Genomic DNA, 22,640 nt, shown 5'->3' with positions numbered 1-22,640 from the left:
AAAGGCTGAGAGAACTGGGATTGTTCAATCTGGAAAAGAGAAGGCTTCAGAGTGACATGACTGTGGTTTTCCAGTACCTGAAGGGAGCCTACAAGAAAGATAGGGGAGACTATTTACAAGAGCATGTAATGACAGGACAAGAGGGAATGGCTTTAAACTGCTGGTATTTTTAGATATAAGGAAGAAATTTTTTTACCATGAAGGAAGTGAGTCACTGGAATGGGTTGCCCAGTGAAGCTGTGGATGCCTCATGCCTGGAAGTTTTTAAGGCCAGGTTGGATGGGGCTCTGAGTAACCAGGTATAGTGGGAGGCATCTCTGCCTACGGCTGGGGGTTGAAACCAGATATCTTTAAGCTCCCTTCCAAACCAAACGATTCTATGGTTCCATTATTCAGTGATTCTTTGCTGAGTGAAGCATCTGGAGAGCCCAACAAAACCCCTGTTAAAAGCCTATCACCTCAGGACCACATTTGCTGTGCACTTCTCTGCGTTACTATGAAACTTTGGTAGATGCATCCAATAGCACGCAAAAAGGTAAAGCCTCACCCTTAACGTGAACATCATTTCAACACCACTGCAACTGTGTTATAGAAATATTTTTCATTGTTTGAAGACAAACACGACTGAATGGCACAGTAAAATTCAATCCTAAGTTTTTTCAGTTAGCAGCAGAGTTACATGGAAGAAGCACCTTTAGATTTTTACTGCGCTGTGAAACAGAAAGCATTCTCTTTCTTCTGTTAGAAAATTATTTGCAGAGTATGATTTTGTTTGGAGCTAGTGTACATGATTCTGCAGAAACAGCTCTGTGTCTCAGCAGTTTAGGAAAACTAATGGGTTTGCTCTGCACCAGTATAGCTCAGTTTCACATGTGCTGCAGCTCTACTGGATTTTCATTTTGTGTATGTTTCTCTGAGTTAAAATCTTATCAAACACTGAGAGATAGCACACATTTCTTCCTGTTATAAAATAAAGACACAAGCATCAATCATCTAAAATCAGTGACATTCGCCCAGAAATAAATACAAATATGTTCTGCAACATTTCACTGCTATTATCTGTTGAGAGGCACTGTTGCCCTTTCTATTGAGGGTACCGGAACATGGCTGCCCTCAGAGGAATGTAAACTTGGCATTAACCCTGGCAGATTCCCACTCCCTGCTCACTCTCATTTAACATTAACTCACTCCTATACTGTTATCAGAAGGTAAAGGTCATAGCTTTATTTACACAATACAGCACTATACAAACGGTCATTAAACAAGAAAATCTTGCACCAAATAAACGTGAAGCAAAAAAACAATGCTGACCTCTCTACCAAGAACTCCCCCTGGAAGTACCTTGTCATTTCCCAAATAAGGTCGAGGGTGCTGGTCTGTCCTTCTAAATATTAACTGCCCAGCACTGTCCCCCCACATACCCAACTCCCACGCAACAGCCAACTAAGGACTTTCTTATGTTCCAAACCCAGGAGAAATTTAGAAAGCATTTCTACTATTGGCAAGACCATGTGGCTCATATCCTATTCCCACAGCCTTTACTCATCCTTCCACAGCTGGAAACCTTGTCAAAGGTTCTCCTATACGACAGAGCCTTTAGCACAATACATAAGCTGGGCAGATGGCAGGGTGGACTCCCTCGGTCCGAATGCCAGAAGCCTGGGAACCAGCTCTCCTTCCTGCTTCTCATCTCCCTCAGCTCTGCTGCTCTCCACCCCAGCCCACTGCCTTTTCCTGCGGGGAAGACATCCTGCTTATTTATGCATTTCATGACTGCTCCTCTGCCTAGATCCAGCAAGAAAAAGTGCAAAGAGGGCAGGAGGCCGCTGACTGAAATCCCATTGGAGCTCATGCTCAGTTTTAGAAACCAGACCAGGCAGAGCAGAGTGTGGATGTAGTCCAGGGCTCAAACCCGGCCAGGAGCACTGGTCAGGTGCTGTGGCTTGGGCAGCAGTCCCTGGAGACACTGGGACTCCAGACACACCTGCACAATTCACGCCTTGCTTCCTATTTTTACTGAAGGTGATGGAAATAGTTTGTTGCTCACTTGGGCCAGAAGCAAACTGTACCTTCTCTGTAGCAGATTGCTGCAACAGGCAGCTTATGTGGAGAGGACTTTGTGTTCGTATTCCTGTGCTTAGGTGTGAATATGCCAGGTGAGGGTACAAGGTCTTGCCCTCCTTCATGGACTATAGCTGAAGTCCCAATCTGACCTTTAACTATTCAGAGTTGCAATAAGATGATCTTTACATACTTAAATCAAAATGCTCCATGTCTAGTGTTGCTAAAAAAATTAAAAATAAAAATAGGGGGGGAGGGGAATTTTATTTGGCTGCTGCCACTCAGAAATAACACAGTAAGGTAACTTGGGAGAATGATGACTTTTAGCATGTTAACCACTGACCATGCAGCATTTTCATCAGTGTAAATATAACTCCTCATTACTCTGCCAAGGTTGCACTGAATCACACAACCACCAATGAAGTCACACTTTCTAAATAAATATTCTTATTTTACATAAAAACACACTAATGGAAGTGCTTTTAATTTTAGGTGGTTCTTCTTTCTGGTGTGTGCTGCCCTGATAAACAGGAATGCTGGGAAAACTGATCATCCAGGGAAAATTTCAGTTAGTGTTCAAACAAGTTCTTAGGGTAGTTGTGTATGGAAAAAGCCCGGAGGTACTCAAGGATTGGCATCAGTATATTTACACCACATTTGCCTCAATTCAGTGTTAATAAATCCTTCATCATGACCAACATATTAATTACAGAGTGCAGAGAGCCTCAGAAAGCTCCAGCAAGTTATAGGTTGGGTTATTACTTCATATTGCTGAGGAACATAATAACCATAGTTATGAATAAGGACTCCATCATGATCAGGTGCTGCATGATTTGAAGGCAACATGTCACAGATCTTACACTTAAAAGCAAAAAATGTGCTCATACATTAGTCAACCCAAAGCAGATGACACTCATTTCCCAGTTAAGATATTTTTCATCCTCTCAGGTGAACCGAAATTGTATACATTCAGTTTTTGGGGTTTTTTTTTTGTATTTCAGAGAGAGCACCTGAATGAGTCTGGAGGATAACAGAGATCAAGCAACATGCAACTACTGAAACAGTGCTTACAGCTCACACAGTTATTTCCTAAATCGTGTACGAACTGGGGACACCCTCATTTATGTTCCTGAAGTGGTACCCCATTCTGGTGCTGGCCTTCCTGCCTGGGGGGACAACAGTTCCTTGTAAGTATTTCGGGTCACAGCAGGTCACTTGTGTCACCTCACTTGAACCCCTACACTGAGAGCAGAGACAGCCACCCAGGTACTCCTGCCCTCAGCCCAACAACTGCAAGTGAAACAAAAGCATGCCACATTTACATAGATCTGCCAAAAGAGCACAGGAATGTTGAAGTTCAGTACAAGAGGGGAGTACAGAACTGACACTTACTAAACACACACCGCTCATTGCATTTTCTCTACATGAAAATATATACTAATTTATATAGACATAATATCTATTAATATATTTTAACTGACTTTAAATACACTAGACTCCAGGGGCAGGAGACACTGAACATAGTCCACAACCTTTCATCACCAAGTTCAAACTCCAGTCCAGCCCACAAGAAAAATCAAAATGAGATTCCTAGTCCTTAATTCCTGAAGCTTGGATACATTTTTTTCAAAGTGGTGCAATTGCAATTGCATAACACAAACAAGGGCAAGTGCCAGAAAATGGGATTGAAACTTCTCTGGTGTCTGATTAACTCTACTTGTATTATCAGGCCCCAGCCTGACATGTGCCTGAATAGCTGAATGCCAGATGAGAGGGAAGGTGGCAGGGATAATGTAAATATTTTTATTAAGTTGTTGAAGTGTTTTTGACACAACAGTAACATCACACCTTTAAAAATGCCACACTAAAAATTATCCCAAGGTTTATCTATAATGCAAGATGCATTCAGTAATGGGAATATCTTATATGTAAGAATTGTGAGGTTCATCTTTACTTCCAACTTAAACTCATTAAGTATAAGGAGGATAAACATAAGGAAGATATATGTAATGCCAGTGAGCACCTGGTTATTGGACAAGTCTGGGAACAACTGTTGGGCCAGCTGCAAAGATGTGAACTCAGAGAATAATTTCTATTGCCAAACAGGGAGCTAGCTTTCTCTTTGAACTTCAGGGGAAATGAGGATAAACCAGTTATTACAAAAGATGATCATTTAGTATCATCATAGCACTTTCTAAAAACCTAACCAACAAGCCAAAGCACGAGCTAAAGCTAGTTATTTACTTCCAAAAATATAACTTTGTTTAGCTGCAAACAAATACTTCCACATACAAGACTGAAAAAAGATCAGAAGGTATAGCAGCTATTTTGAAACCTACATTTCCATCAAACATCTTAGTTTATTTATATATTCCCCACTTTCCTTGAAGTAGTGCCCACACAAGCAGCATTTGCCACTTTGGAGAATAACCATTAATTTCACACCACAATGTTTTTTCTAGAAATATAATTACACACAAGACAAGTATTCTTTATTAAAATATCTGAAGGCATGTTAGGTAGTTATGACTGGTAGCTATTCAGGAGCAAAGGTTGTTTTCTTTTCTTTTTTTCTTTCCCTTTTCTTTCCTTGTTTGCCAGCTAATAAGAGCCTTAAAGATGTAAAGGAGTTACTTGGTACCAATGCATTTTTAACATTGTAGTAAATAATGCACTGAGGTATGGAACAATGAGGCTGAAACTGTTCTGTGTAAGACAACTATTCTTACACATGGTTGACATCAACAAATACATTCTCCCAAGGTCTGGCACATTGTGAATGAATTGTGACATTTTATTATGATTAATTATTTTAAAATAATTTCTAACTTCTTTCTTCTACTTGTATTTTACAGCATAGCTGGGATGTACATTTTACAAATATTTGAACTCCTAGTAACTCACAGTCTGGAAAATAAATTATTCTTACAGACATAGTTATGTCAAGATCCAAAAGCTTATGTCAGAACAAAATACAACTGAATCTGTTTCTAATTTCTTCCTGTTGCTTTCAATAGTTTATGCTTTCATCTACACCTCATGTTCTCTTGTCTTCTGATCATACACTCAGCATAACATGCCATTCACAAGTTCAGCGTCATACTCTAGCAGGCATGTCAGACATGTCAGCATAGTGTCTGAATCAAAAGCTGTGAGTACACTGCAAAGTTTAAATTGTGAACCACTGTCTCAGAATGACATTTCTTCTGTGTTGGAAGAGTTCTGCTGACGAAGTCATAGCAAGAACCCAAGGCACATGAAGCAATGGCTTCAAGCAATCCAGCTAGGAGCCAACACCCAGCAGAAGTTACATACAGGACAAGGGAAAAGAGGTAGGAAAGAAAGAGTAGAGAGAGAAGAAGATGTGTGTTAAGGGATGGAAGCAGTTGAAGGCAGGGGGTGAATGAATGCATGTTCATATAAAGAAGGAAGATGCTATTTCATACCGATTTTTTTTTTTGCTGGTTCACAGAAATCATTAAAATGACTGCTAATTACAAGGTATCTACCTCCAGTTTCCATGAGGACCAAATTAGCTCTAGTATTTTATGGAAACAAATCCTCAAAATCCTTCACTTTTCAAAGTGACAGGCTTGTCTGTTTCCCTTATGACAGATCCTTATAAATTCTAAAGTTGTCACACTCTATTATGTGAATGTACAATTGCCTAGCTTTGGAAATAAATGCAGACAATGAATAGGAAATATGATATGATGGGCAGGAAAGGTAATAAATGTGTTAGATCTTCAGCACTTGAAAACAAACCCATGTGAAGTGTCAGGGCCAAAGGTACAACCCAGTATGCAAACATCACACCAGCTTTAATAAAAGATGGGGATTAAGAGCTGTAGCTAGCAAAGAGATTTATAAAGAAAATCAAACTTTTGATGAAAAGACCACTTTCAGAGATTTGCTTTCCTCAGAAGCTGTGATGTTCTGCTGTTTTCTATGTCTCTGGAAAGGAGATGCCTTTGAGAAATTCGTCTTTGAATCCCTTTGTATGTGGGAAAGCCAATCGCTTCTAATGGAACTTGTCACTCAACCCTGGTTACTAAACATTTAATATTTCCTTCTTGATTTCTAGTACTAAAGACCTGCCTTTATATGAATACAGGAATGTGACAAATTTCATATCCTTATCTTGATGTTTCTGCTCGTGAAATCTGAGACTGGCTGTCCCTGAGATGAGTACCTCAAATCTGAAAGAGGGTAGGGATATCAAGGGAAAAACAGAGCTCAGCTAGATCTGAAGAACTCAAGAGTTTTTACTAGACAGGACAGATTTATATTACAAAAGCCTGTTCAGTATGTTGCTTATGTAAGCCCAAATTTATCTCAAGTAATAACAGGCTGCTAAAAACAAATAAAAACAGAAAGGAAGTGTGAAATGACAAGATAAAGGATTTAATAAACACATTAACATCAGGGTGAAAATTTTCAAAGTAAATCCTTACTTTTAATAATAAAGCGTATCCCTAAATGCATTCTTCATGCCAGCACAACAATATGCACTTTTTGTGTGTGTGTGTGTGTGCATGGGTGTTGAAGATTAGAGACTGGGGCCAGCGGGGGAGGTTCAAATAGATGCAGGGCACTTGAAAGCAAATCAGAATTGTCTCCAAAGAGCCACTTCCTGCTGGTGACTAAGCCTTCACCCAAACAGTCAAGAGGAAGGGGCATAAGCAAAGCATTGCAAACGACCATCCCAATTGTATCGGAGTGGAGACAACTAAGACAAACAAACTCAGGAAGTGGCAGGGAGTTAGAAACCCAGAGGAAATCTATGGCACAGAGAGGAAAGTGAAGAGATTGCGCTGATCTGCAGAAAGGTCACCTCTGGGTCGCACTGTGCCAAGCTTTTTCAAACCCACTTTATTTGGACTAGAACACAAAACTGGCACACACAGCTGGCGACTGTTGCAGAAGCTATTCAAATGTTAACATTCTCAATGATAAACAGCCAAAAAAAAGTTCTGCGTAAGCAAATTGGAACAAACAGCTAATCTAAAACTGGTTGCCAAGAGATGGAGGATTTCAGCCAAAACCATCCCAAAGCCCCAAGAATACTTTATTTTTGACCAAAAAAAGTACCTGTAGATGACGCCGTGTTGGTGAAGAAACATGAGTGCTGATGTGACCTCTGCAGCATAAAAGCGAGATCGAGGTTCGTCAAATTTGCGTGAGCGCTGGATTTGAAACATTAGGTCTCCTCCATTTACATATTCCATGACGAAAAAGAGGCGGTCCTGAAATTAATTAAACAGTGCTATTTAGCTAATTTATTTTAGTGACATGAAGGACTGCTTGAAGCTATGCTTTAAATGACTGGAGCATTTACCTCAAGAAAGAAAAAGAAACTAATGCTACGATTCTAAAAAAGGAGAAAGCCAACAGCCAAAACCCACCCAACCTAAAGAAAATGAGAAGAGTTTCAAAGTAAGAAATGAGAAAAAGGCAATCAAAATACTGTATTAAACAACACACCACACTCTACCATCAACAAATACATATGGAATTATAATCAAGTTCATATAATAAGAGATACTTAAGTGATGTTATTTCTATTTTATAATTTAGCCATGAAAAACATTAGAAAATTTAGCCATAATAACCCATGAAAAGATAAGTCAATTTTGTCAACTACTGACAGGCTGCTGGACAAATTTCAGTCTTCTTTCTTCACTTCTCTCTTACCAGTTACTTTGTCTCCAAAGTAACTCTTCCCCAAATAATGTAAATATTATTCAGAATTGTTAAGCTATAGAAATCAGTGCTGCCAATCTCAAACACTTATATATGGTTTTTAAATTGCCTCAAACCCTCACAATGAAATAAGATTGCATTATTTAAATATGTATCATGTTCTTTCTATTTTTTTCTAGGAGTATCTCTTCCCTATTCAAGCTTTCAAGCCTATTTCCATGATGGAGGACTAGAAATGAATGTTCCTTGAGAATAGCAACTGAGATTCTCAGGTAGTCACACCATTAACCCAGAAGTTCAGCATGTGTTGAAACACAGTTGAAAATATCAGTGAATTAAACCCGTGCTCGGCATCTTGAACCATTTATTTTCTAAACTGGCAATGCAGGTAAAGACGTAAGGAAATAAATTACACACATCTACTTGATACAATTTAGAAAAAAATATTTTAAATGTTTCTCACAAATTTTCATATTTTTCCCCAGTCTGTACTAATACCCCTAAATTCCCAACTTCTTGTCTGTTCACCCTTGGCAAATGCCTACTCCACATTCTTTATTTCCTTACTGCTAATTATCTACAGCTATATGCACATGAGTTTAGTTAGAGGTGGAGGTAATCCTGCTGGAATGTGACACAGACATTTCTTTCTCTGGTCACATGATTCACAGGTGTGTGAGCATGGGACTTCACCTCTCTGCAGCTCCAATGTCACACTGCAGTTTGGCTCAAGTTCCTAGTGTCTGGTGTGCTGGGTTGAAGGAAAGGAGACAAGATGTGACTTTGCTTTGGACAAGGACAAACAACAGAAGATCAAAGTTAATTAACCTCCCCCAAGCGAATCCAAGCTTGTAGATTACATAGTTTATATATATAAATCCAGAAATTCATAAATGTTTGTCATTTGTCTTTTATAATCTACTGCACAACTCAGGCTCAGAGCATAGCACTTAAAAATACCCTTGAACTTAAGTGTGTGCATTAATGCTGTTCATTAAGTGCCTAAAAGTTATACTTATCAGGGATGCTTCCTGGAGAAGGCTAGAAATGTTTGTCTGACTTTTTGCTGATTACAGAAAGAGGATGCAGAAAAAAACTTTGTGCCTTTCCTCCTGTATCTTGGGAACACATACACTGCCGGACTGGATGAAATTTGGAAAGCCAGGTGAAAACATTGAAAGTGAAAGCCTTGGTAAAACACTGGTAATGACTTTGGTACATTTTCCAACATTTTTCTTACCATTCCCTAGGAAGGAAAACCCCCTGAAGAACAGCATCAAAACTTCTGGCTGCATCATACACTCCAAAGAGCATGGATTCAGCATGCCTTTGCTCTTTTTGTAATGCTCAGTACTACTGATATGAAATGTTCAAAATCATTGTGCAGACCTTCTGACATTGGTGTAGGGTTTAACTATCATCCTCATTGCTTCTTTAAGCAAAAAACATGGGTTTAACTGTCTAACTGATTTATCTTTGGAACTAGTGAGAATTATAGCCTTGCTTTTAAAAGAGAATCTGGTAGTTCTCAGATAGTCGTAGGATTTCAGAAGCTAGAGCTTAAGGATAACACCAATACAGTCAGGTTTGTGATGAAGTCAGTCAAAAGCACAGCTGTACTGCTACTGGAACACAAAGTAAGAGGATACAACATCCTTACAAAGAAGATGTGGGCATTGTTCTTTGTCAGGCTTCTCACTGTTGCACCACAGACTGTCTCTGAAGAGCATTTTCAAGTTTTTCCCTAAGATTATCTCACATGGATACAGTTCAGGCATTCAAGCACAAAACTCATTGGGCTGCAGGCTGAGGAGAGCACAACTAACACTTGGCTAAAGTAATTTCTCCTAAAATTTGTTGAAATTGAACTTTCTTACACTGCTATTTTAACCTTTCCAAAGTCAACAGTCTGGACTCGAGTGGGATCAACAAGGAAAGCAAAGCTGCAATTCCCATTCTCCTGAGCAGCCATACTCATTCCCAAGGCTGCTATCATTTTGCTGCACCTACAAGGAGAAAACAAACATTGCTGATGGGAAGTGATGGTGCCGTGCCTTACAGCTGTGACTCCCAAATGGTGACCCTCAACTTGTCATTGAGCTGGGAGCTACTCCTCCCAACAGTGATAGCACCAGAAAAAGACTGATTTACACAATTGTATAGATGAGGGCCATTTCCTAATGTGTCAGGATAGACACAGATTTTTTTTTTCTCATATGAAATACTCTGTGTTTGATCCCAATGCTTTTTGTGACATTCACTAAATGACTAATTGCCAATTATTAAGGTCAGAAATTGTGTTCAGTTAAAGCTTCAAGTTCCTTTATTGTAGTCCAGTCTTTTTTAGGTCACTAACAGTTTAGCTAACTGAAAAGTTAACCTGGACTCTTCAGCAGAGTACCTTATCACCAGGTAGTCTGAACAAAATGTTTAGCAGTATTCTCAGAGCTGGACACTGATGTCTATCAATCATCTCTCTCTCTCTCCTTTATATCTTCCTTTTTGTGCACATCCCATCCTTAATTTGAAAAGGTATTTCTGACAGATTCTGCAGCTTACTTGACAATCTCATCAAAAGTATACCTACTAAAAGCAGAATTAACAGTTCACTAATTAAATTTGTTCTGCTATTGAATTTTTCTGCTACATATCTATATTTCAAGTCACTTTTCCAGCTTTCCCCAGTAAATATTCCAGTTTTCTACTGAGAATTCACAGGAAAAAAATAGTTTGAAAGTTCTGTTTTCTGTTTACAGTGAGTCTTGGAAAGCCCACTAGCATGGAGTAAACAGTAAGATGCACAACATGCACAAGCACAGCAGAGCAGAATTTCAACATTAGAAGGTATCTTTTTTTTGATGAAACATATGAAGTCTCTGTGGAAACTACTTTCTTGAAAGGACTCTCTGATCTTTCTTTTTGGTCAGGACAATGATGTGATCAGCTGAGACTCATGTTTACTTGAAAAGGAGATGCAAGAATATTTTATGAATAGGAGCTGAGTTTGACAGGTCCGGTTTTTTATTTCCATAACCTCAACAATGACACACTATTCTGATTTTTGCACTCAAACTTTTTTTCAATATATTTCATCAAAGGTTAATGTTCAAGACACAGGTTCCCAACCCTCTGACTCCTTCCTTTCTGTCATAATGTATGCACACTCAGTGGCCCAATGAGACCTCTGAGTTTGATGCAGAGAGGATGAAATCCTCCCACTAGTAGGGAAATATCTGTGCTATTCTTGATTATATATATCTTGCTATATGTACCACCAAGAGTTATTCAAACACTGAAGTATGAGAATATAAAGTGAACACCCTTAAGAATTATACATTAAAGGACAACACAATGTTTACTCAGTTAAAAATAAGATACAAGGTATGACTTTATTATCAATTGTGTTCCAAGAGAAAATTGAAAGGGTTTGGTTTGGACTGTATGATTTTTAAACTTTGTTTTCATAACATTTGGGAAATATGTTTTGATGAATAAAATAAAAGTAAAGCAGTCCTGGGAACTCTTTAATTATATAAACTGAAATAAAAGGCAAAATCATAAACAAAGACATTACAGATTAATTTTCTCTTGGCACCAATAAAGCAAAAAAGTACTGCAAAGTAAGCTAATAAGTCTTCTGAAGTTAAGTAAACTAATATGTTTTCTGAAGTAATTTGACTCTTTTTCAGGGTTTATTTTAGTCCTTAATCATACTGCTTTTCCTTGAATTTCTCAAAAGATATGGTTGAATGAGAATACTTAAAATAACAAATGGAAACAAAAGCACAGTACATGAATAAGTGATTTCAAAAGAAAACTGGATATGAAATAAACAGGCTAGGGAAAAAAAAAAGTATGTTCAACTCTATATTTCTGCAGCATTTTCTGACCATAAATGTAACTCTTATACTGGAATGCACAACAGTTGCATTAATATCTCTACAATTCGAGAATCACCTCCAAACTTTCTTAATTGAGAGTGTTCTACATGCTTTGTGTCATCAAAAATGGACACCAAAAGCAACCTTTTTTCTAGTCTTTGTCTTTATCACTAAAGGGAGGAGTACGCTTACTAAACTAGAAATCTTGTTTCATCTCTCTCAATCCATTCCTTTAATTTTGTCCCAATTTAATTTTTAACCTTCTCAACATTTTAAATAGCCACCCCCTGCTCTACAGTAAATCCTTCTAATACTTCATGCTTTATTGTGATTATTGCCATTCTCTGATTTTTAGTTTTATTTCTGTTTTTTGTTTATATCTGACTATGTATTATGTGCACCCACCGCCATTTTATATTTGTTTGGGTTTAGATGTTCTGAGTTTCACTGGATAGTTCTACCTCTTTTCATTTGGAATATTGTACATGTTTTTAATTAGGAAAAGGAGGGGACATTTCCAGAGACATCAATAAAAATCTAAGGACATAACAGATTCAATCCAGCTCCTCTTTGTGGAGGTGTGATTAATGACCAAGACCTTCCTACTAGTAAGACCAGATAATCTTGCCAATCAGTTCTGATTTAACAGATGACACTATACAGTCTATTCCTTGTTTAGATGTGGAATAATACCATTGTTAAGGAACAAGCTTCTACGTAAGCCCTGTATGAAAGGTTAGGCATGGAAAGACTTTGATGTATTGTTTACATTAATTATTGTGTAGATCTTAAAAGACTTTTTAAAAATTTTTATCAGTCATTAACCCGTCTGTCCTTTGTTTGTTTTCCAATTAAAATCTCATTAACATTAAATTGCAGTCTAAAGACAATCCATTGATAGACATAAAACCATGTACAATTATCACTTCAATCTGAAGAATACAAACTTCTTTTTCTCTTTCAAATGAGTCCTAACAGCTGGAGGACCCAATATGCAGTTCAATACAGCCTCATTACTGAAACATTACAAAACAAAAATAAATAATGCAATCTATCTCCCAGTTTCAAAACTGAGCTGTACATCCATGGCACAAGTCTGAGAACAAATCTTTTCACAACTGTTTTTCGTCTCCCAGTTCAATTTTTATAATACATAAAATCATTCAGGAAAGGCAGTGAACATGGACTCAAGTAAAATTCACAATTGATAAATCTTAGCAGCCTACTCCAACAACCATTTTTTCCTTCATTTATGTTTTCATACAACTGGCTGTGAATAAATTCTTTCTGATTCTCACTAATTCCCTAAATTAAGTTCCTTTTATGAATACAGATTTTTCTCCTAATTTCAGAATGTTGCATTTGAATTAAGATTTCTTCAGAGGCCCCTGAAAGTATCAAGGAAATCAGTATCTGTATCAAATACAGGTAAATGTAAAATAGTTCACATTCTAGCAGAATAGTGTTACATAATGGAATGTGTCTAGCCACTAAACTTGTTCCAAAACAAAAGTCAAACATGCAACTTCTATTGCTCAAGAAGTCAGGTAAATATATCACCTTGGTATGCTCTGTAAGATGATATTTTATTCATCTCTTGCATGTATGGAATTCTTCTTCAACTAACATAAAACTGTGATTACTTAATTCTATTTAAACAGGATGCTCAAACAGTTTGTTTAAAATTACCTAAAACTACAGCAACTGTCCCACCCCTCAGAACTTAAATAAACATTTCCTGCTTCTGATGGAAATTGCACAGGAATACTGTACACAAAACTATGTGCAAATCTTCACCACCTTGAGACAAACACTAACCAGGATGGCAGATTCATTTTCCACAATCCCAGCCTTAGGAGGGACAACCATAAATCCAAGAGAAAAACCAGGTACGACACTAAAGAAAACAATAAGAAGCTCTCTCCTGTTCTTGTGATTCCTTTTTGAAGTTCACAGTAACAATCTCCAACAGGACACTGACATGTTATCTGTCTCTGATTTCAGTGTTTATACTTGGGGCTAATTGTGTTGTTTTTCCTGTTTTGTACCAGGGCTTTCAAGGAGTTCCAAATAAGTAGGGAACAACTTCTACGAATTCCGTATTTCTTGGAATAAATGACCTGTACATAGGAAATGCTATCTTAAATTTCACATGAGATGTCTGCATCTTTCACTTAACACAAAACGTACATGTTCAGATTTTGTATTAGAGGATTTTTTTTTTTGTCAGTTTGACACTCCAAATTTCTCTCAAGCTGGTGAGTACTATTATAGTTAGGGCTTGTTGATCAGTTTTACTCAGTTTTGCCCAGTAATTTCAAATTCATTTTTTTGCCCTTGAAAGGATTGCCTCAAAGTTAAAAGGCAGACCAGAGAGAATCAGAGAACGACACAAAACTGGATAATGGAAGTCTTGCAAGGTCATCTAGCTTATCCCACAGCTGACAGGCAGGATCAGCTGTACCTAACCTAAGGGGAACTAACCTTTTCAATGCTGCAAGGCAGTCTCTGGACACTGTAAGCCAGAGATCTAAAACTGTGAACCAGAACAGCCCTGCTGGATGGACTCAATTTGGCCCACAAAGACCTAGAAGCAGGAGCCTCTGCTAATCTGGGCTGCCAGAGGGCAAATGGGCTTGTCTGCATTCCACTGCAGGGGAGTCTCATTTCTGCCAGAAATGCCCTGCTCCCTTTTCAGTCCCCTTGTCACCAGCAAAAGCCAGTCGTGAATGATTCCTCCTAGAACATACCCTGTCTCACAGGTCAAAAAATTGTATCAGTTACTGAAAATAAACTGACCTTCTCTTAAAAATCACTGCTGATAAGCACTCCTTCACCTCCTCTGGCAGTCTGTTTCAGTACTTGCAGAAGATACCACTGGGAACTCTTTTACTGCTGCAAATAATTTCTGTTAGTTCTTATTCTAACCTTACTCAAAGTATTAATTCCTAGCTGTGCTGGAAGTTATATAATACCTTTAGAGAAGCAATTCTGTGCTTTCCACCTTTGTTTCTTATGAAAAGAACTGGTTACTGGTTTTTCCTTCATTTTACAGAAACAATTACAGAATATTTCTATTCTGTTTGTAGAGACCTCAGATATGTTATTCAAGAGCCTGTTGGATAAAAACCACTTCTAAAGCCTTGAGAATGGTTTCAAGATTAGGTTGGCCTTTCTTGAGACACTCAAAAATCTCTCTGTACCGCACCATACCATACCATGTGAATGGCCAGAGAAAGCTACAAATCAAATACAATTAGTTTTCAAACAGTGTTTCAGAATCAATATGGAAATTTAAAAATCTTCTTACAGTATTATTGTAAAGACCTGCCTTGCAGCATTTACTCAGCTATAACGTGAGTAGCTGGAAAGGTTTTTTTTAAGCAAGATGTTTGTCTGAGATCTCTGCCATAAAGCAGTCCTGTTATGTCACTTTTGCCACGGGAGATTTACGTAGTCTTCTTATGAAATACCCATGGATAGTGGAACAAAATGGTCTTAACATGTTTTTCATGCCCATAACATATCCCACAGAACTATTCAACAGGGAAAACATGGTTAGTGTTATGTATCTTGAGATAAATTGGTTGGCTTGGGTGAGGGACTTATTCTGTGCAAGCAGTAGGCCACAGAACCATGGAAGTAACAAGTTAATGGTTTAAAGCAGGAATTGTTATCCAGGACCTCACCTACTCTTCACAAAAAGTTCAAGGGACCATTAAATTTTACCTAGACCAGCACTCAAGAAGAAAGTTTTATTTATGGCAGTTCCACAGACATAACCAGCAATACTCTAAAACTGTGTGAAGAGAAGTGAAGCCAGTCTGTCCTGAATTCACTGAGAGTCAAACACTGAGCCCTTTGTTTATGAGCCCAGCACTACTACTTCTAGAAAAATTTAGTTGAATGTTTCAACTAAAGAAAGACTCTAATCCCACATTACTGTGGCAAGCAAAATTCCCTGACATTGGCATCACTTTTGAAATGTACAGGTCTTCAACTGTACCATAAATGCTGGAATATGAGAAAGCATGGTTATAAATTAAATCTGTACCCTAGCCTCTGCAACCAGTTCAGAATCACAGATGAACATTACCTCCCTCACACAGACTTTTTTCCTGCGCAATTTATGAACACCTGATCTTGAATATGGTCTTCCTAATGTTTTCACAGATAATTAATTTTGTCACATTACTATCTGGACCAAATTTACTATGCATTTTTGTGTATCAGGTTCATACTAGGTCTAGCAAAAAGAAAATATAATCCAAAATTTAATGAATCCTGTCTTTTTAAAAAGGTGAAATTTAGAGTAATACAATGTCACACAGAAACAGCAGGTAGAGAGTTGTCAGCCAGTTCTCCTCCACAGAGCTCTCATTTTACTGACTAAGAATATGACATAAAATTCTACCTCTGAGTTGCCTGAATAGACAAAATTTCATATTAAGACCCTAAAATATTATCATGTGAAAGCAAAAGTATTCATTTTTTTACTTCCTTCCTATTTTAAATTAAGAATGAAGAATTACAATTTTGGTTTTGTTCTTCTTGTTACTGATGGATATTATACCTCCTCCCCATGTGAATGTTTTTTATGTGATTAATATAATATAATAATAATATAATATAAATGTCATATCATATCTCATTTTCTGACACAGTACCTACAGAGTTTAGTGGTGAGACTCTCTTTTGCTCAAATGGGGTTGAGATCAGGATCAAATTTTTAATACTGTAATACGTTGAATTTACTAGACAAGAACATGCGATAAAAATGCTGAACAAATTATGCGCATTAACATTTCATCAGTTCAATCCCCTAGCTTCTAACTTTAGAAATGAACAAAAATACTTCTAAATTTGGGAAGATCTTCAACCCCAAATTACCCTGGGTGGATATGTGTTGTGCTGTGACTGGTTTTTTCTGGGAGCTGGGGCAAAGCTTTCAGCGTTGGTAGCTGTGTGCTCCTGTGCGCCCAGGGAAGGGGCACTCCCTGGGTAGCACTCCCTGCTCCCTGCCTGCCCCCTGAAAGCCCAAGCAAGTTCCATAGCAAGGACCCCAGAAGGGTCCCAGCTGGTGGAATATGGTTCCTCCTCTCATATAAGGGAGAAACACAACTGGAATCCTCTGCAGAAATGGCATGTTTTGTAGTTCTAGTCACTTCAAAAGGAGTATCAAGTAGGAAAAGCTTCTCAGGCCATTTCCCTAATACCTTCATTTGATGACAGATAAGCTGTGAAAAGTGCCTTTTATGAAATTCTTTGATCTCATCTTCTTTTGGTGTTGTTTGGAAAAAAGAACTGTTCTGGTGAGATAATTTTAAAGACCTCTCATTTAATGGCCTGATGCACATGGCAGAAAATTATATCAAGCCTGTAAAATGTCATTATGCAGAAAATGTTACAATGTGCAGGCAGCTATTAATATTCTTTTGTTCTGATTCTTATAGGAAAAATATAAATACTGTCTTACAACCAGAACTAACTATAAATTTTGTGAAGCCACCTCAGAACTTCTAAGGACAACTTTTAACCTGTTTATATTCTACCAAGGAACTTAGAGATGGCACATGTCCTAGGTGTCTCCTCAGCTCCTAGACTGGCTCTGGTACCTTCCTTGTCTTTGCAATTTCTGTTTTCTTACGCTGTTTGGGCATCTAGTTTATGTCTTTGAGCATACAGGGAAGCATAACAGATGCTACAAAACTAACAGGGAACACTCTGGGGAATCAGCCAGTTGGTCCAGCAGCAGTGATATCAGAAGGAAAAGGAACCCAGTTAAGGAAGATAATGAAAATGACGGGACAAAACACTCATTTGCAATGAGTTTCTCAGAAATTATCCAGCATTGCAAAAAAAACCAAAACCACCCAACCAGAAGTAATCAGCTGAGTGGGCAAGTCTTTATATCACAGTCATGATGCACTGGCAACAGTGCTCTTTGTTTCTAGGAATGCAATCAGCTGACTGAAAGACAGAATTTGTCTTCTTAGATTTATGCAACTGCTAGTTGTGATCCTGGAGAAATCTACAATGACTTTAGCAATGAGCTACCCATATACAAGCTATTAAAAGCTGTCTGTCGAGAAATGACTTCTAGTCACATATATCAGGACTAGGCATACTGAACCAATATGAGAAGGCTACAGCAGAAATATGTGAGGATATTTTATACTTTAGTTTCTGAGTTTACGTTTTCAGAATTTGTTAAAAGAAAATATAAATGCATAAGTATTTCCTCTCTCCCCATACAAGAACAAATTCATGCCATTGCACCAGACTGTGAAAGAAGAACTTTCTCACATTACAGGATTTAGCTCTGCTCTTTTTCCCAGCTCAGAATTCTACTTGCCCATGAACAGAGTACTGAACAACGCAGAAGGAAAGAAGGCAAAGTAACCAGATACAAAAAGTTATTAAAACATTTGTTATGTTATCCTGTAAGTTGCCTAATTGGAGCTTGATATGAACACTAGTACATTTACTAAGTAAGGAGTAAACCAGAATTCTCCAATAGCTTTCAAACTTTTTTCCCTGTAATGTGGGATGAGTGTAGGAATAACTGTGATGCAGCAGGGCCAGCTTCTTTACATACTGCCTAGCATTTATGATGCTCTATGTGTTACAGACATTTGCTACCAGATATTCTTTACTGGTTTTAAATTGATATTTCCATCTAAGTGAAAAAAGAGGGAGGATGAAAAGACCTGTACTTCCTCAAAAGATTTTTTTTTTTCCCCCCTGAAAAATAGTAACCAAATGAAACCAGGAAAATGAAGTATGAGCATTAAGGAGAGGGCTTTTACCAATTTCACTGTATAAACTTCTTATTCTGATAATTTCACAGTCACTAATAGTTAATGTTTCCATCAGAGTCTCCTTTGCATGTTCCTCATACCTCCTTACTGCTACAACCAACTCAATCACTTTGCACTAAGGGAAGAGAACCCCACAATTGTTCACCGATGAACTAGAAGAGCACTGTATTTTGTATTCAGCAATTTTACACATGTCAGAGCACAATAAAACATTATCTGGCCTTGTTTTAGGACTTGATTTTCTAACTTTTGTACATAAGACCAGGCCACTGACTCCTACAGGACCCTTTGTGAGATTAAGTGTTAAGGAATTGACTTAGACTTGTAGAAAGTTTGTGATGGGGGAGGACAGGGAATTCTGTGCTCCTTTCAAAAGAAGGAGATGAATGAAGTCTTTGGCAACATAAAGATACTCAGCACAGAGAAACAGCTCTTCTGCATTATGTGAAGTGTTTCAGTAATGTTCCCACGTACTTAAAAACGAAGGTCAGCCAGTGACAACAGTTGGTTCTAGCTTGACAACACAGCAAGAAACTTGTATTGCACTGTGATCATCCAGATGGAAAATTTATATGAGATACTGTCATATCAGTTCACAAACTATGCCCTGGATGCCAGAAATAACTAAAAGTCTAGAGCTTACTTGAACATGATGTTCTGAATAGAAAAAGTAGTTGCATTTGTACTAACAAAACCTTCCTGAGGATTTCGAGTACTTTAAAGTGAGACATTAACATTGAGTAACTGTGTCTCTGTTCACATGAAATAAACTCAGCAGAGTTTGTTTTGCTGTTTTTACCAAAGAGACTTTCTTTTTGGGAACTTGGTTAAACCATAACAAAATAATTATGACAGCAAAAATAAAGGTGTTGCTTTTCTGATGTAAGTTAAGAGATGTTCCCATTCAGAAATGTCTAAATCCAGATTTTCATTCAGGGCCCCTCTTTTTTTACAGATATTGATTCATAGTACTCTGACAGGCACATTATCATGCTGATGCTTATTTCCTCAAACTCAAGCTCAGTTCTTTACACTGGACATATTACAAAAAATAATCTCAAATATATATTATTACTACTTGTCAAAAAATGCCATAACAAGACAAATGAAAGACCAACTTTTTGCTGATACTGCACTTAGTAATACAGACTGCAAGCTTCTCTGCACCAGTACTTGGTATATGCCAAGAAGGGATAGAATTAGGATGCACAGGGAGAAACAGCAGAGCAAATAGACAAAGAAAATTAGAGAAAGTGTTTGAAGGGTATCTGCTGCCTAACCTGAGTTGCAGTCATTGCTGAATGCTGGAGCCACTGATGAAGCCTCAGGAATCAGCTCCCTTCACTAAGCTCCAGGGATTCCATGTTACACCTGACTTTCTACAGATCCCAGCTTGCTTCCCACTGAGCAAGTTTCAGCACCCTGCCTGCAGCAATGGAAGGACAGATACTCATCCACACTTTGGGGAGTGTAACCTTTGTTGAGACAGGATAACACAAAGCTGTCACTGAATCAGGCCATTTAGGAAGAGAGAGACTCGAAGTTCCTAACTTCATGGCTAGTGCAAGACCAGACAAAAAACTCTCCTCTCTGTCTCCTCATGCATCACCTTTTTTTATTCCTAGGTTGTCCTAGGTAACTGTTAACAGTGGTTTCATCAAATAATGATAATATATCATTCTTTCTCAAGTTTTTCAGTGTTCTTCCTGAAACCTTGCTGTGGAAACATGACAACACCAAAATTCGCTTGTCATGGGGAGACAGAGCAGCTTCGGTATGAAGAGCAGCTCAGACAGAACTTCTGCCCTGGGTAAACGTTCTGAGCAAATCCTCTGTTGCTAAGCAGAAACCAGATAACCTGCTCTGCTAGAGAGCAGCTGCCAGAGAGGGAAACTTAACCTTCATGTGCTCTCTCCTGTGCCTCTTGTACACACCACTGTTCCACCCACAGACTCAGTGCTTCATGCTCTGATTTGATTCATGCAGGAGAAAACCACACAACACAAAGGGGAGAACGAAATTATGACAATGAATAAAGACTAACAGAGTTAACATTAAACATGATTCATACAAATTCAAACAGATAGATCTACATCAAACTAACTAATACATGGACAGTTTCTCCTATTCATCCAGAAAACAGTAAGAGACCAAAACATAGAGTGCTACTGCATGAACTGATACAAAGAGATGAGGACCATTACAGACTACCACAACAAAGGACCCTCAGCTAAGCTGAGCCCTGCCAACTTCTGCAGCCTCCAATGTAGCACTCATATCCTTGCACTTTATAGAATTGCTAATTGATAGAGCTCTGGGCCACGAGGGCACTGCCAGGTCCCAGTGGCCTGTCCAGTGTTCCCTGGGGAGGGACATCCTCTTAATGCTGCATTTTGGATCAGCCCCAGGGCTGTAGATGTGCACCTCTGGCCCTGGTTCCCAAGTGAATCCTGACCCTGTTTCACCCCTCCACCCTGCTGAGGGATGTCAGTGGACACCCTGACCAGCAGACAGCTCTGCTTGTCACATCTGGACCCTGGAGCCAGGTCTGCATTAGCTGGTGAGAGTCATCTGTGCTGGGCATCACTCTCAGCCCCCAGTGCCCAGCCTTACTCTCGCTGACAGTCTGTACCTATTTCCAAAGATATGAACAAGTTTAAAAAAATAGTGATCAAATTTATACACTCAAAAGAAGGCAATTAATATTGGCACAACGAGATGCCCAGGAATTGCAGGTACAGGAAGATTTTCTCTCTGAAGTACAGGTGGTCCCCTACATGACTTAATTACTAGCCAAGCTGCTTCTGGGAAAGACAGTGGAGGGATAGACAGATGACTGGGTAGATGGCAAGTCCCTCTGAGGTTGCAGATTGGTCAGGATTGAGGAGGGCTGATCTCCCCCCAAGACTCAGTAAAATGTTAGCAGCTTTTAAAAACAGATCAGCAAGTTTCCCCTGAAGCAAAGAGCAGGGTCACACACAGTAAGGCATGTCATAAGGAATGACTTCTGATTTGGGTGAAGCTTTTGTAAGATCAGATTTGCACCTGCTGCTTGGATCAGTGTGTGTATGGAGGCTTTGGGTTGCCAATATCCACCATGCAACTACAGTGCATACTGAAGCATGGCTAACTGAAAACATCAGTCCTGTAAATACATGCTTTCACCTTTTGAACATACATTTATTTTATTGATGAGGTCTCTAAATTGAGTTAAGTTTTGCTAGCTGCTCAATTAATTTCTATCTTCCTTTGGAGGAAAAGTCTTTTGATACACAGCAAACACAGACTTCAACTTATCTACTGTGTCTATAGTCTTTTTAAATTATCTAGAAAACTGCTTCTTTGATTTGTTCTTTAGCTGGTTAAAGGTTAAAAAGCTTTTGAGAACACAGCATTTATTGCAACATCAAAGATGATTACAGAATAGCCTGGAAGTTTACTTCTCTGCAGAATGCCCATAAAAAAGAAAGATGCGTGCATTGGGAATTTGCAGAATGTGTTGCACTATAAGATAAACTGAAAAAGGAATGTGTATGTGCATGAATGCAATAAAGTTTCTACTTTGACATTTACTGAAATAGCTCAAGTGGTACCACTTCTTTTGCAAATCTAGAAGGAAAGATGTTTTTGAAAAATACTTGAAGAGATGACAGAATGGATCCAAGTCAGAAAAGTTTCATTCCAGGTTAAATAGAAGATGTAACATGCTTCAAATCACAAGAGAGAGAAATTACAAGGTGGAAACATTCAATTTACGCTATACTCTTGCTATTTCTACCATCACAAAATTTTCAACCATCTGGTGCAAGCAGAGAATGCAAGCAAACAGATGGGGCAAATTAACCTCAGAACCTGTCTGTGGTTCATAGAGTTTACAAACATATGCTGCTCAACAATTTCAGTAAATAACAGAATCAAAGTCCCTTCAAAAATAATTTTATTGATTCATCTCAAAGAAAGGAAATGTAAACTTGTATAAAGAATACTCCAGTCCACTCTAAAGATAAGTTGCAGTAATGTGTGCAGGACTCCTAGAGCAGAAAGCCCACTGCACAAAGGAGTGTAGCAATGTGAGTGAGATTAAAATCATTACAAAGATGGTGAGATGAATGTGGAACTGCTACTTATCAAATCCTGCAGTGTTAGAACTGGGACATTGTTAAGCAGCAAAATG

General features: G+C 38.3%; 1 protein-coding gene across 2 annotated transcripts in view; it reads right to left on the bottom strand.

Annotated features, from left to right (window-relative positions):
- PRKCE (protein kinase C epsilon) overlaps positions 1-22,640 on the bottom strand; it is a 285,219-nt gene that overhangs the window by 47,861 nt on the left and 214,718 nt on the right. For both annotated transcript variants that reach the window (XM_033055005.2, XM_033055006.2), the window contains exon 11: positions 7,153-7,307. In XM_033055005.2, coding sequence (XP_032910896.1) covers positions 7,153-7,307 — 155 coding nt within the window. The remainder of the gene's footprint in view (positions 1-7,152; positions 7,308-22,640) is intronic.

Source organism: Catharus ustulatus, chromosome 3 (genome assembly GCF_009819885.2).
Source record: "Catharus ustulatus isolate bCatUst1 chromosome 3, bCatUst1.pri.v2, whole genome shotgun sequence".
NCBI classification, from domain to species: domain Eukaryota; kingdom Metazoa; phylum Chordata; class Aves; order Passeriformes; family Turdidae; genus Catharus; species Catharus ustulatus.
The sequence above is the reverse complement of the archived record's forward strand: the minus strand, read 5'-3'. Positions and strand labels throughout refer to the sequence as shown.